The sequence below is a fragment of the Leuciscus leuciscus genome, assembly GCF_965113295.1.
Source record: "Leuciscus leuciscus genome assembly, chromosome: 12".
In the NCBI taxonomy this organism is placed as follows: domain Eukaryota; kingdom Metazoa; phylum Chordata; class Actinopteri; order Cypriniformes; family Leuciscidae; genus Leuciscus; species Leuciscus leuciscus.
In genome coordinates, this window is record NC_138736.1 from 858,935 (window position 1) to 873,514 (window position 14,580).

The 14,580-nt window shown below is 39.3% G+C and overlaps 1 protein-coding gene across 1 annotated transcript in view; it reads right to left on the reverse strand.

Annotated features, from left to right (window-relative positions):
• LOC309510958 (ephrin type-A receptor 10-like) overlaps nt 1-14,580 on the reverse strand; it is a 41,442-nt gene that overhangs the window by 3,691 nt on the left and 23,171 nt on the right. Inside the window, exons 2-3 of the mRNA XM_082185983.1 lie at nt 4,668-4,732; nt 1,050-2,109 (exon numbers count right to left, since the gene is read on the reverse strand). Coding sequence (XP_082042109.1) covers nt 1,417-2,109; nt 4,668-4,732 — 758 coding nt within the window. The 3' untranslated portion in view covers nt 1,050-1,416. The remainder of the gene's footprint in view (nt 1-1,049; nt 2,110-4,667; nt 4,733-14,580) is intronic.

Genomic DNA, 14,580 nt, shown 5'->3' on the forward strand with positions numbered 1-14,580 from the left:
AATAAAGACACAATGCCGGGTCTGTTGTAACAGCCTGTCGCTGTACGTGTGAACCGACTGCCACTCACACACTCCTTCAAGATGTCCTGTGAAATATCACACTGACACACACACACACACAGCTGTAGTGGGAGGAGAGATCAGTGACAGACAGAAGTTTCGAGAGCGTGACGTTCCTCTGACCTGAAACTGAACGAGTCTCGACCCGCGTCACACTAACAGCTGTGAGCTTCTCCAACATCATGTGACGCGTCTCGACACGCAATCCCACCAAATCATCCCTCGCTTCGGTCTACACCCGTACCACTTCATTACAGGAAAAGCAAAAGAATTTCAAAGAATATCCTGGCAACTTCTTTCAAATATATAAAGAAAATGAATGGGACTGTCAAGCTACTAAAAAGAAAAGAAAAAATCAAAAAGGACATTAAAAAAGGCTCATATATCATTTTCTGATAGATTTGTGCAAGTTTTTAAATGAGTCCAGTTCTCCAAACTGGTGAGAATGATTCATTTACTAACAAGACTGATCTGGTTCAGTTATTCATTTCTATAGTTAACAGATTTATAAATCTAATCTTTATTGTAGCTTTTGCATGATTATCTTAGTTTTGTTTACAGAATATATGAATATTTGCATGTTCATTCATTTATTAATTTTTGTTCTATTGTTTTTTATTCTTCTATTGCTTGTTTTTGCATAAAGCGCCTTGAGAAGACACTATATAGTTTATTATTATTATAAATGTATTATTTGTTTATTAAACAAAGCTATCGTCACAGAAAAAGACTATAGAATATTCATAAGGATCACTTTTATGATATTTTTTAGTGTCCAGTCTCTATTGATTGTTCAACTTTTGTGTTCCACTGAATAAAACAGTCATACAGATTTAAAGTTAATGATGAGTAACTAATGACAATTTGCATTTTTGGATGAACTATAACTTTAATGAACAGACCAAACCGTTTATTATCTGGCACTAACAATAAAACACTGATAACCTGCATAAATCACTGCTTTGATTTGACCACGGTGACTTTGTTACTTCACAGTCTTGAGTTTCTTCCGGGAACGAACACGTCACAATATTCCTCATTATAATAATTAATGCGCAGAATAAAGGGGCGGGGCCTGGTTGAGTTAGTTAGTAGTGTGTTAAACTGGCGGTTATGGTAAGGGGCGGGACATTTCCCAAACACACTCGAAGCGCTCGACCAATCACAACACACTGCTCCAGCCGACCAATCAGAGAGCACAGTGTGCTTTTCAGAAGGAGGGGCTTCATAGAGACAGGAAGTAAACAGAGCGTTACTGACAGACTGGGAAGAGAGGAGCCGCAACAATGGAGAATATGAGGAGAATAATCAACATTCAAGCAGGAAAACCTGTTCTAGTAGAGCCTGAAAACATCATCACGACTGTAAGAGTGTCTTACCCTCACAGCTGCTGTGTCCCTCCTCATATCCCGCGCTGCAACTGCATTTCCCGATCGGCACCAGCCATTCCCCTTCAGCACTGCAATGCATTCTGGGAGGACTGTCGGTGTCCACCTCAGAGTTGTTCACACACGAGCCTCTGACCTCCACTAGAGTCGCGAACGCAGCTTCGGCCACCGTATCCGGGAACACGGCTAAATTCTGCACCGTCGACAAGCATCGTTTATAATACACTCTCACGGAAACCAGCGCGACGCACGCGCCGACGTCCTGGAACGCCAGATGAAACCCTTTCCGGTTCAGGTGCCCGATCTCACGGACCTCAGTGTTCAGTTTCATCTTGCGCTCTCCCAGATCTCCCTGCGTGAAGCTCTCGTCCGCAGCGATGGTGTCGATCTTGCTGTATCGGTCCTCTCGGGTCACGCGGCCCAGGTCCCAGTCGGACTCGGCGTACAGGAGGTTAAAGGTCTCCTTGCAGCTTCCGGAAACCCCTGGGATGCTGTTGCAGTCTCGAAGCGTGAACTGAAGCTCGATGAAGATCCGCTGGCCGCCCTGACGCCAGATCCAGCCCGTCTGGAGCCAGTTGTTCTGACTCGGCTCCATCACGTTACACACCTGATACGTGCGGATCGGCTTGTATTTCTCATCCACGCCGCTGATTTCCTCCCACTGGAAGGAGAAGAGTGAGAGAGAGAGAAAGATCTGGTTAAAAGCCAAGGTGATATTCATTGCAAATCTTTCTTTTGTTTGCAACTTGTCCATTAGAGCTGGTTAAATGCCAATGGATTAAAGCGAACCAAAGTTACAAAATAACTACACTTTTCATGGGTTGTACAAACTTTTTCACTGTGCTTTAAGAATCAAGGTCTCTATGATCAAAATATTCATTGCAAAAAAAAAAAAAAAAAAAAGCAAACATTTTCATTGGGTTTTCCCACATTTTCATAGCCTTGTTAAAACCAGACCATTCTCAGTAGTAACTGAGTTATGGTCTGGCAAAGCTTCATTAATAACTCATTTCCAAAGGGGCGTCACCAACGGACGTCGCTCAAATGCCTCTGGGTGCAATTGGATAGACCTAAAACCAATCAGAGAGATCGTCATCGTGTAAAGCCGTATGCTGCGTCCCTAAGTTACACTACGCCATAAAAGTATGTACTCTTTTTGTGAAGAAAAGGTATTGACTTTTGAATGTGTAGCAAAAAAGTAGGCAAGGTTTGGGACATACTACTTCGTCATCTTTATCGGACGGATCTGTCGCGTGCGTCCTGTCACGTAAACTGCCCTGTCAATCATCTCGTCACAGTTAAAATCCTCTATTAAATCTAATTTAATTTCCTACCGTTTCGGAGAGAAATGTAGCAGCACGTTCATCTGCCAGTGGGTCCTTCATGGAGACTGTCCTCATGTGTTTGCAATTTGAATATAATAATGCATTTAAAAGTTGGTGCGCTTCACCAACGGACGTCGCTCAAATGCCTCTGGGCGCAATTGGATAGACCTAAAACCAATCAGAGCGATCGTCATCGTGTAAAGCCCGCCCCAACGTTTCTGATTGGTGCCTCGATTTCGACGGATTAGAAATGGGCTTGAATGAGCTCTTTGCCAGACTACTTGCAGAGCAAATCTAAATTTGCAGAAGTTTGTCTGGGTTTTCCCAGGCTAACATTTTCACTGAGCATCCCAACAATATTAACAGGCTGAAGTGTAATACTTATATAAACAGATCAAATCCAGTACTAATTAATCTTCAAGTGTTTCCTTTGTTGAATCAAATCCCTAAAAAGGTGGTATATTTGAGTAGATATGCATAGGGTGGTGGTGGCGCAATGGATAAGACACATGCCTTTGGTGTGAGAGACCCGGGTTCGAATCCACTGTGAGACACCGATGTGTCCCTGAGCAAGACACTTAACCCCTAGTTGCTCCAGAGGCGTGCGACCTCTGACATATATAGCAATTGTAAGTCGCTTTGTATAAAAGCGTCAGCTAAATGAATAAATGTAAATGTAAATGTAAATATGCATCTATGTACATTACCAAATCTCTGTAGACATGTGTCCAACACTGTCCATGTCGATAAGTGCATCACATGTTGGTATTGATATTTCTAAGGCGTGCAGTTCAATCAATCTGTATAAAGATTAGCGGCAAATCAGCTACAGTATATCAAACACACAATATCTGAAGACTAAAGCATCTTCAATCAGCACCATAAACAAGCTCATTGTCTGGTAGAGAGATTCTAATGAGCCTCTGAAGACGAACACTCTCAGTGTTTTCACAATTAATTGCAGTGTAATGAAGATCCTTCGTTTCTGAGGGAATTGAGCAGTTTGGCGGAGACTCTCCACTGATATGAGAATGAGTGGCAGAGAATTTCAACACACCCTGTTGAAAACCACAGAGATATGTGTGTGTGTGTGTGTGTGTGTGTGTGTGTGTGTGTGTGTGTGTGACCACACAGCTGTGGTGGGAGCAGGAGACAGAGGATTTAATCGCTGTCAGGTCCAGAATTAACAAGCTAAACAAATAACAGCTTGCACCGAGTCCCCAGCATGCAGCATTTCTCCTCACAGATAACGTTACGAATGACAAAACGTGTCGTCCTGAGCTAAAACGTCCTCCGTCAGGCTTACTGCGCATCTCAGCGATGAATCAAACTATGCATGTAATCTTCAGCACGTGCTTTAGCATTGAGACAGAGAGAAGCGGATGCAAGATGGGAACCAGGACACAGAAATGACAAATGGGTTTATCTGGCGAGAGCAAAGCAGTCCACACTGGGAATACAGCAGACATGAGCAAGTTATTCAGTTGGGGAATGGAGACACGGAAATAAACTAGAAATACTTGTAAAGATGGAAAAAATAGGGCATTAAAGATAAAGAGAAAGAAAGAGAAAAAGCCTATTGATCAGTAACTACACGTGTCCGGCGCGCTCAAATCATTTGCGTTAAACATTACGCTTCAGCATCGCTTTGAAGTGCTTCATATAAAGCACTCATATTTTGAGCAGCTTGTTTCATGCACTATATTTCTGCTAATTGCACATGTGTTTTGTTCATAGAAATGCATAATTAACTCTTGTAAAATTACGTTAAACCTGACGCTTTTCATTCATAGTGCGCAGACGTGATTTTATCATTTGTTGCTGCAGCAATGAACTATTATAGTTTCTTCAAAGTCTACAATAATCGAATAAATAATAGACATGAACGTCTTACCCCATTAGAAGGATACGAGGTCCAACCCAGCTCTGCCTGGGACTCCTTAGAATTCAGCAACACAACTGGAGGAAAAAAATAAAGCAAGAGAGAAACAATATAAGAAGGACTCATTAAATTGCAATTATATGTTGTGCAATTTCTTTCTCACTGTCAGAACACATAGAGCTGATGGTGTTTAATAAGAGCGAGCACACATTCAGCTCAAACGAGGACTGACAGACCTGCAGTGCTGCACTTAGTGGACGAACTGCCCCGGTCATCAGATGATAACCACGGACAGCTTTGCAAAGCACAGGAATATTGACCAATTTCAACTGGTCTGCGGCACAATGTGCTGGTTCAACATTTAAACAATAATTATCAAAGGGAAAAGAAATGTTTCACACCACCACCACCACCACAATGCAATAGAGCCCAAGAGGCCTGTGAAGCAAATTCAAGCTGGCATTTGTCATTTCTGCTGCATTTTTACAATTACAAAGCCTTAATATGAACCTCCGCTTACAAACTAGATTAAAATGAGCAGTGCACCAGTGAATGTTGTTATTCAGCGCTTTGAACAAGTACAGGACTGTGTAAACAAACTCGGGCAACATTTTTAAAAAGATGCCCTTGACACAAATAGAGCTTGAGCTCTGAATCAGCACTTGGACAAGGCCTATAATTCAGCACCACAGACAGCGTTTACACTGAGAATCACAGTTTCAGGACCATGGACAGCGGCATGGATGAACATATGGATATTTGAGCACTACAGACAGCGTTTACACTGAGAAACACAGTTTCAGGACCATGGACAGCGGCATGGATGAACATATGGATATTTCAGCACTACAGACAGCATTTACACTGAGAAACACAGTTTCAGGACCATGGACAGCGGCATGGATGAACATATGGATATTTCAGCACTACAGACAGCATTTACACTGAGAAACACAGTTTCAGGACCATGGACAGCGGCATGGATGAACATATGGATATTTCAGCACTACAGACAGCATTTACACTGAGAAACACAGTTTCAGGACCATGGACAGCGGCATGGATGAACATATGGATATTTCAGCACTACAGACAGCATTTACACTGAGAAACACAGTTTCAGGACCATGGACAGCGGCATGGATGAACATATGGATATTTCAGCACTACAGACAGCATTTACACTGAGAAACACAGTTTCAGGACCATGGACAGTGGCACGGATGAACATATGGATATTTCAGCACTACAGACAGCATTTACACTGAGAAACACAGTTTCAGGACCATGGACAGCGGCATGGATGAACATATGGATATTTCAGCACCATGGACAGTGCGAATCGTGCTTTTAATACTCCTAAAACAGTCTAAATCTGCACAAAACAACAAGATGTACATAAATATATTTCTGATGCTAAAATATCCTCACTTTTCCCAACATAATGTGCAGAGACAAATACATCTGCAATGAGTTTAAGCACTATGGTTTTGTCAAACTGTGGTTTGTTTGTTATTAGGTCTGTTTGTTAACGCCTGTTTAAGCTGAAACCAATTTTTTTTTGTCCGATAAAATGGTAGATGGGGATGAAAGAGTTTAAAAACTTCTGCTGAATTTATTTGATCAAAAATACAGCAAAAACAGTGAAATATTAGTAGCTGTTCTCTATGTGAATATACAGTAAAGTGTAATTTATTCCTGTGATCAAAGCTGAATTTTCAGCATCATTACTCCAGTCTTCAGTGTCACATGATCCTTCACAAATCACTCTAATATGATGATTTGATGATCAACAAACATTTATGATTATTATCAGTGTTGAAAACAGTTGTGCTGCTTCATAATTTTGTGGAAACCATGATGCAGTTTATTTTTCATGACTCTTTGATTAATAAAAAGTTCCAAAGTTATTTTAGATAGAAATCTTTTGTAACATTATAAATGTCTTTACTGTTTTGATGAATTTAATGTGTCCCTGCCTATAGTAGAAGTATGAATTTCTAGCAAAAAAACTACTTTTGAATGACACCATGTTTGCCTAATTAGTGTATTAGACTATGCCACATTTCTCCCATCATTTCACCAAACATGGTTGTGTATCAGAAGCTGAAATATTCATAATTAATTGCCATCACAAACGCTTGTTTCTCTTTGCTTGGCTCATGCATTGACAGCGTCAGTCCTCACACAAGCACACGCTCTGACATCACAACACTCGTCTGAACGCTTCATTACAGGCCGGATGAGCACTTCTATCATACAGCGTTTATCATAGATACAGTATCACACAGCGTTTATCATCATAGATACAGCAGGGCTCTAGAGTGCGACCAATTTGGTCGCACATGCGACCAAATTTTGTAAGGGTGCGACTAAAAATGTTCCTAGGTCGCACCGGTGCACCTAACGTCCTCGCATCCGCTGCCTCTCCACGAACTAAGTGTTTGTTCTCCTTTGACGGAACTCACACACTCATGGGAACTCACACTCTTCTCTCACGCTTAATGAGTGATGACGGAGGACAGAATTAAACATTCAAACGTAGCCTGGTTACACTTAAGGTCTGTGATATTAGTCTGATTTTATTTTAGATTTCGGCTTCCAAAGATTATAAAAAATAATATATTGAGGTAAAACCATTAAAAACTATAGCCGCATTCTATCTAGCGCAACTTCTTCCCTTCGCAGCATTACACTGTCATTTCTCCCTAAAACTCAAACCTAACGACAGAATCAGCACGATCGGTGATTGTTGTAAAATGCAGTCTAGCTAGTGTTGCTAACTTGCGAGACGCGTTAAATAATTAAAAGAGCTATTAAAAGCACAAAATCTGCGCAAGAGATGTTGTTCGCAAGGCGGCACGCGCTCCGAAACCGAAACTGAGACAAGCAAATTATAGCCTACTTTGGGTTTAATGTGCGTGTCTAAACGATCAAATGTACACAAAAGTATGTCAAAATGACCGGCTTGGAGATTCACTAAAAACAGTTTATGTCTTAAATGGACGTAGTTATGGAAATAGTTGGGAGAATATGGTGCATCAGATCAGTAGCAGATCTGCACTCGGTCTTAAAGGGGCCGCAGTCTAGTAAACATGCGGAGGATTGCGCCATTACTGCGAATCAAACAACAAGAGAAAAATCACTACAAAGCTCTTGAAAGAATAACTTCAGCTTTATTAAGCATTAATCTATTTATGAAAAATTATGCAGTGTTATTTTACATTTGATTACTTTATTAGATTTCTTTTTAGACTAATATATATATATATATATATATATATATATATATATATATATATATAAAAACAAAAAGAACCGATAAGAATACAGTTAAAGTACCGGATCGATAAGCAGTATCGGTAAGAGTAGGAATACCGTTAAAACCCTTTACTCCCCGGTCAATGCTCCGACAACAGCCCAGACATGAAGCTACTTCAGCCACCATTCTCCCCAGTCCCTGGTAAGATGCCAAGCCCTGGTCTTTCGTCGTAGATGGCATCCGACTCAGAGACGGAGGTAGAGCCTATACCGCGCCTGAGCTAGAGACTCAAAATAGTTTGGCAGCTCAGTGAAGCACTTTACATTTTTTTTTGTATTTTCTTTTTTTTTATTTACCTACACCTTATTCTTGTTTAAAATAATTTACATAATATGAATGTATATAGAGCGTGATAAAAAGGTGACCTTGAAATTGTGGCGTTAAAGGTGACGCGAGCCGAGAAAATTTTTCGGTGCACCCAAATTTTGTGCTGGTGCACCTAAATAAAAAAGTTAGGCGCACCAGTGCAACCAAGGCAAAAAGTTAGTCTGGAGCCCTGTACAGTATCATACAGTGTGTATCATAGATACCGTATCATACAGTGTGTATCATAGATACAGTATCATACAGCTTTTATCATCATAGATACAGTATCATACAGCGTTTATCATAGATACAGTATCATACAGCGTGTATCATAGATACAGTATCATACAGCGTGTATCATACAGCGTGTATATCATATATACAGTATCATACAGCGTGTATCATAGATACAGTATCATACAGCGTTTATCATAGATACAGTATCATACAGCGTTTATCATAGATACAGTATCATACAGCGTTTATCATCATAGATACAGTATCATACAGCGTGTATCATAGATACAGTATCATACAGCGTGTATCATAGATACAGTATCATACAGCGTTTATCATCATAGATACAGTATCATACAGCATTTATCATAGATACAGTATCATACAGCGTTTATCATAGATACAGTATCATACAGCGTTTATCATAGATTCAGTATCATACAGCGTTTATCATAGATACAGTATCATACAGCGTTTATCATAGATACAGTATCATACAGCATTTATCATCATAGATACAGTATCATACAGAGTGTATCATCATAGATCCAGGATCATACAGCGTTTATCATAGATACAGTATCATACAGAGTGTATCATCATAGATACAGTATCATACAGCGTGTATCATAGATACAGTATCATACAGCGTTAGATACAGTATCATACAGCATTTATCATCATAGATACAGTATCATACAGCGTTTATCATAGATACAGTATCATACAACGTTAGATACAGTATCATACAGCGTTAGATACAGTATCATACAGCGTGTATCATAGATACAGTATCATACAGCATTTATCATCATAGATACAGTATCATACAGCGTTTATCATAGATACAGTATCATACAACGTTAGATACAGTATCATACAGTGTTAGATACAGTATCATACAGCGTGTATCATCATAGATACAGTATCATACAACGTTTATCATAGATACAGTATCATACAGCGTTTATCATAGATTCAGTATCATACAGCGTTTATCATAGATTCAGTATCATACAGCGTTTATCATAGATACCGTATCATACAGCGTTTATCATAGATACAGTATCATACAGCGTGTATCATAGATACAGTATCATACAGCGTGTATCATAGATACAGTATCATACAGCGTGTATCATCATAGATACAGTATCATACAGTGTGTATCATAGATACAGTATCATACAGCGTTAGATACAGTATCATACAGCGTTAGATACAGTATCATACAGCGTTTATCATCATAGATACAGTATCATACAGCGTTAGATACAGTATCATACAGCGTGTATCATAGATACTGTATCATACAGCGTTTATCATCATAGATACAGTATCATACAGCGTGTATCATAGATACAGTATCATACAGCGTGTATCATAGATACAGTATCATACAGCGTTAGATACAGTATCATACAGCGTTAGATACAATATCATACAGCGTTAGATACAATATCATACAGCGTGTATCATCATAGATACAGTATCATACAGCGTTTATCATAGATACAGTATCATACAGCGTGTATCATAGATACAGTATCATACAGCGTTTATCATAGATACAGTATCATACAGCGTTTATCATAGATACAGTATCATACAGCGTTTATCATAGGACAGTATCATACAGCGTGTATCATAGATACAGTATCATACAGCGTTTATCATAGGACAGTATCATACAGCGTTTATCATAGATACAGTATCATACAGCGTTTATCATAGATACAGTATCATACAGCGTTTATCATAGGACAGTATCATACAGCGTTTATCATAGATACAGTATCATACAGCGTTTATCATAGATACAGTATCATACAGCGTTTATCATAGGACAGTATCATACAGCGTTTATCATAGATACAGTATCATACAGCGTTTATCATAGGCACAGTATCATACAGCGTGTATCATCATAGATACAGTATCATACAGCGTGTATCATAGATACAGTATCATACAGCGTTTATCATAGATACAGTATCATACAGCGTTTATCATAGATACAGTATCATACAGCGTGTATCATCATAGATACAGTATCATACAGCGTTTATCGTAGATACAGTATCATACAGCGTGTATCATCATAGATACAGTATCATACAGCGTTTATCATAGATACAGTATCATACAGCGTTTATCATAGATACAGTATCATACAGCGTGTATCATCATAGATACAGTATCATACAGCGTTTATCATAGATACAGTATCATACAGCGTTTATCATAGATACAGTATCATACAGCGTGTATCATCATAGATACAGTATCATACAGCGTTTATCATAGATACAGTATCATACAGCGTTTATCATAGATACAGTATCATACAGCGTGTATCATCATAGATACAGTATCATACAGCGTGTATCATCATAGATACAGTATCATACAGCGTTTATCATAGATACAGTATCATACAGCGTTTATCATAGATACAGTATCATACAGCGTGTATCATCATAGATACAGTATCATACAGCGTGTATCATAGATACAGTATCATACAGCGTGTATCATCATAGATACCATATCATACAGCGTTTATCATAGATACAGTATCATACAGCGTTTATCATAGATACAGTATCATACAGCGTGTATCATCATAGATACAGTATCATACAGCGTGACTCCGAGCGTCTCTAGTCTGGGAGACTTGCGGTTACTGCCAAGTCAAATGTACTGAGGTCGAGTATTTTACGTTCCCAAGGTTTTCTGTGGTAAACAAAGACATAAATTTCAGTGTTCTGACTTCACCTCGGTTGGTTTGAGTGATTTTTTTATTTGTTTTTCCAGAACAGCTGTTGCTCGGTCTCTCCACGTTTAGGAGACAAGATGCCATTTGATTTCTGCTGACACGGACCCCTACTGACTCGACCTTGAGGAGACAAACCGAGGCAGAGCCACAGACGAGGTCAAACTACACGAGCAGTCGCTCGAAGGGACTCACGGACATATGTGAGGTCATTCAACGAGACGGAGAAACAGCAGAAACAAGCAGTGTTTAAATCATTTACTCACCATCGTCCTTCCAAACCCAATTGACTTGTGGAACGCAAACGGACATATCTGAAAAGTCTATTTTCTAAGTGCACGTTATTGATCTAATTCTTATTCATATGATTATTTTCCTGTTTATCACTGAAACCATCTGTACTGAATGAAGCACTATAGAAATAAAGGTGACTTGACTTAAAACTATCCTTTTCTTACAATCGACTGCAAACTTGCATTCAGATCAGCCTCTTTCCAATCAACAACCGATTAATAGAACCAAGTCCCGCCTACATTATTTCTTTTCCAAGAACCTCGGATGTTTTTCTCGGATGTACAGTACGTCATGATACGGAAGAAGATATCCTCACGACAAATCACTCTATTGCATGCAATTTCAATTAACATAGAATGTAACGGTTAACCTTCAAAAATGCAAATTCAGCATAAGTGTCATAAAACTCAAGCACTAAATTCCAAGTCGACTGAAGACATGCGATACTATAGCTTTGGGTAATTTAAAATCCACCTGTAGTCAATCATTTTATCCCCTAAAAATGACATATTTAAGTGTTTTTTCCTTGAAAAAAAAAAATATCATGCCTTAAAATATTTAGATTGTAACTCGACACCCTTGCCCCGCCTCCACTCACTCACTCAGCTCAGAGATCCACTGGTTGACGATCACACGTTGATCTGATTGGTTACAAGGTAGTTTATGACGTCAGAAACACCAGTGATTTCAAAGCGTGTTTTTGAGACTGTCTTTGGTTCACTGCAGTTTTAAGGAGGAAATACTCAGCAATGCTGTCGACTTATGAATTTACACATGATTTGTCTTAAAGCAGATTAATAACACCACATAGACACATAAACCACATTAAAAGCTGGATTTTCACCACAAGACTTTAAGTGGTTGTTGACGGAGAATCTTTCTCAACAGTCGTACTCCCCATTCACACTCACCATCTAAAGAAGAGCAGCCGGGACATTCTGCTAAACATTTCATTTTATATTCAACAGATGAAAGAAAATCATACAGGTTTGGAACGACATATTTTCATTTATGCGTGAACTATTCTATAAATTCGAGCCAAAATGAGAAAAAACATCATTCCGGCGTCTTTGATTTCAAAAATACACATTCCATCTCTTTTTAACAAATGTACTCACCGCAAATAACCTTCATTATATTAATCACTATGCTTCCCTCTAGATATTAGCAGAACCTGGGAGCAAAAAAAAACAATTTACCCTCACAAACAAAGACGACGTCTAAGACTGACTGAAGGATGTGCTTGTGTCACAAGGGCACTGATCTCCCTGTCAAACCCAACACACACACACATGTAAATCCCACTGAAAGAATTATAATATGAGAACCATAAAATTCAATAGAAGGGATTAGCCACATGTTGTTAAACTCTCTTCCATGAAGCTTATCTGCATATATACATAAAGCACAGAACGCACCAATCAGAGTCCAGAGACCTGCGGGACACTCATCGGCCAAACATTATCCCTCTAATAAGCACACACAGACACACACACACACACACACACACACTCACGGTACGTGCATACACTCGCTCGTAGCGTTAAAGCCAACAGAATGGCAAAGCGCATTAAGTTGAAGCCCCATACAGACCTTTATGACCTCATTAAACTTTCAGCTCCGCCATCGGGGTGTAAAGAGCGCTTGCTTTTCTCTAGGCTTGTATGGAAATGCTCACACACACACACACACACACACACAGCCGCTGAATCCTAATAACAGCTGTTTGCCTGGGTTTCGGCACAGGGGGAGGCGTATTCACCAGCACTTCTCAGTCATTCTCGCTCTTTTTTCTGATCAGCTTGGCGTCGTTTGGAAATGGGTCACGGTGGCGAACGGCCCGCTTTTACAAACACGACCCCCTCCGAGCCGACGCAACACGACAGCCTTCACAAAACCGGATTGCTTGGCTCTTACATTATCTTGACAGCGCCAGACTCAGAGACACACACAAATGAAAAGTTGTATTCAGGAAAAGAGGATTGAGAGGAACCAAGTCAGCCATTCGGATGAGATTTGCCATTCAGATGCAAGAGATTTTCTGAGTTTGGTCAGTGAGATTGAGAGAGTCATGGTGCAAATCAGAGCTGCACCATTAATCGTTAAAAGATTGCGATCTTGACCCAAACACACAGAATAATTATTTCTGTCTTACAATCATTCAAATGATCACAGAAGTACTGGGATAAAAGTTTAGTGTGTATATAAACACTGATGTTTAGGGTAGTGATCAAAATAAAGGAAATCACCTTATGAAAGAAACTTGACTCTTCAAGTAATTGCATCACTTTCATTGTTACACCAGTAGGTGGCGACATGTGACTTGAAAAATGTGTTAGTCATTGAATCATTAGGTGTGTTCGATGTGAAGCGGCGCTACTCAGACCGATCCGTGTATGACATAAAAGTGGCTGTACTTTGGTGTCACACACAGAACGCTCTGAGCAGCGGCGCTTCACAAACACACCTATTCATTCAAGAGATCTGTTAAAAAACGCTTGTTCATCCAGTAATAAAACAAGTGAAGCTTTTGAGTCATTGAATCATTCACTCAACCGATAAAAAAATAAATATTAATCCTTAATTCAAATTAATTAATTTTTTTTTTTTAAATAGTAGGGATGCATCGGGATATATCGGCCACCATATCAGTCTCGGCCGATATAGGTTCATTTTTTATGTTATCGGCCCAAAAAAAAAAAACTTTGGCCGACATATTAAAGCCGATAAATAATGTATTATTTCCTTGAGAAGATCATTATAATTGTGTGCATGGGACATGGATTTTAATTGTGAGATGGGTTTTTTTGTAATCAGACTCTCAATTTATTTAAAAAAAATTGGATTTAGATTTATCGGCGAATATATCGGTTATCGGCCAAATTGGTGCATCCCTATTAAATAGACTGCAGCACTAAACATTTGATCCGAACCTCTAGTAAATGCCGTTATTTTGTTTAGTTGCCGATTCAGAATCATGGAAGAATCGT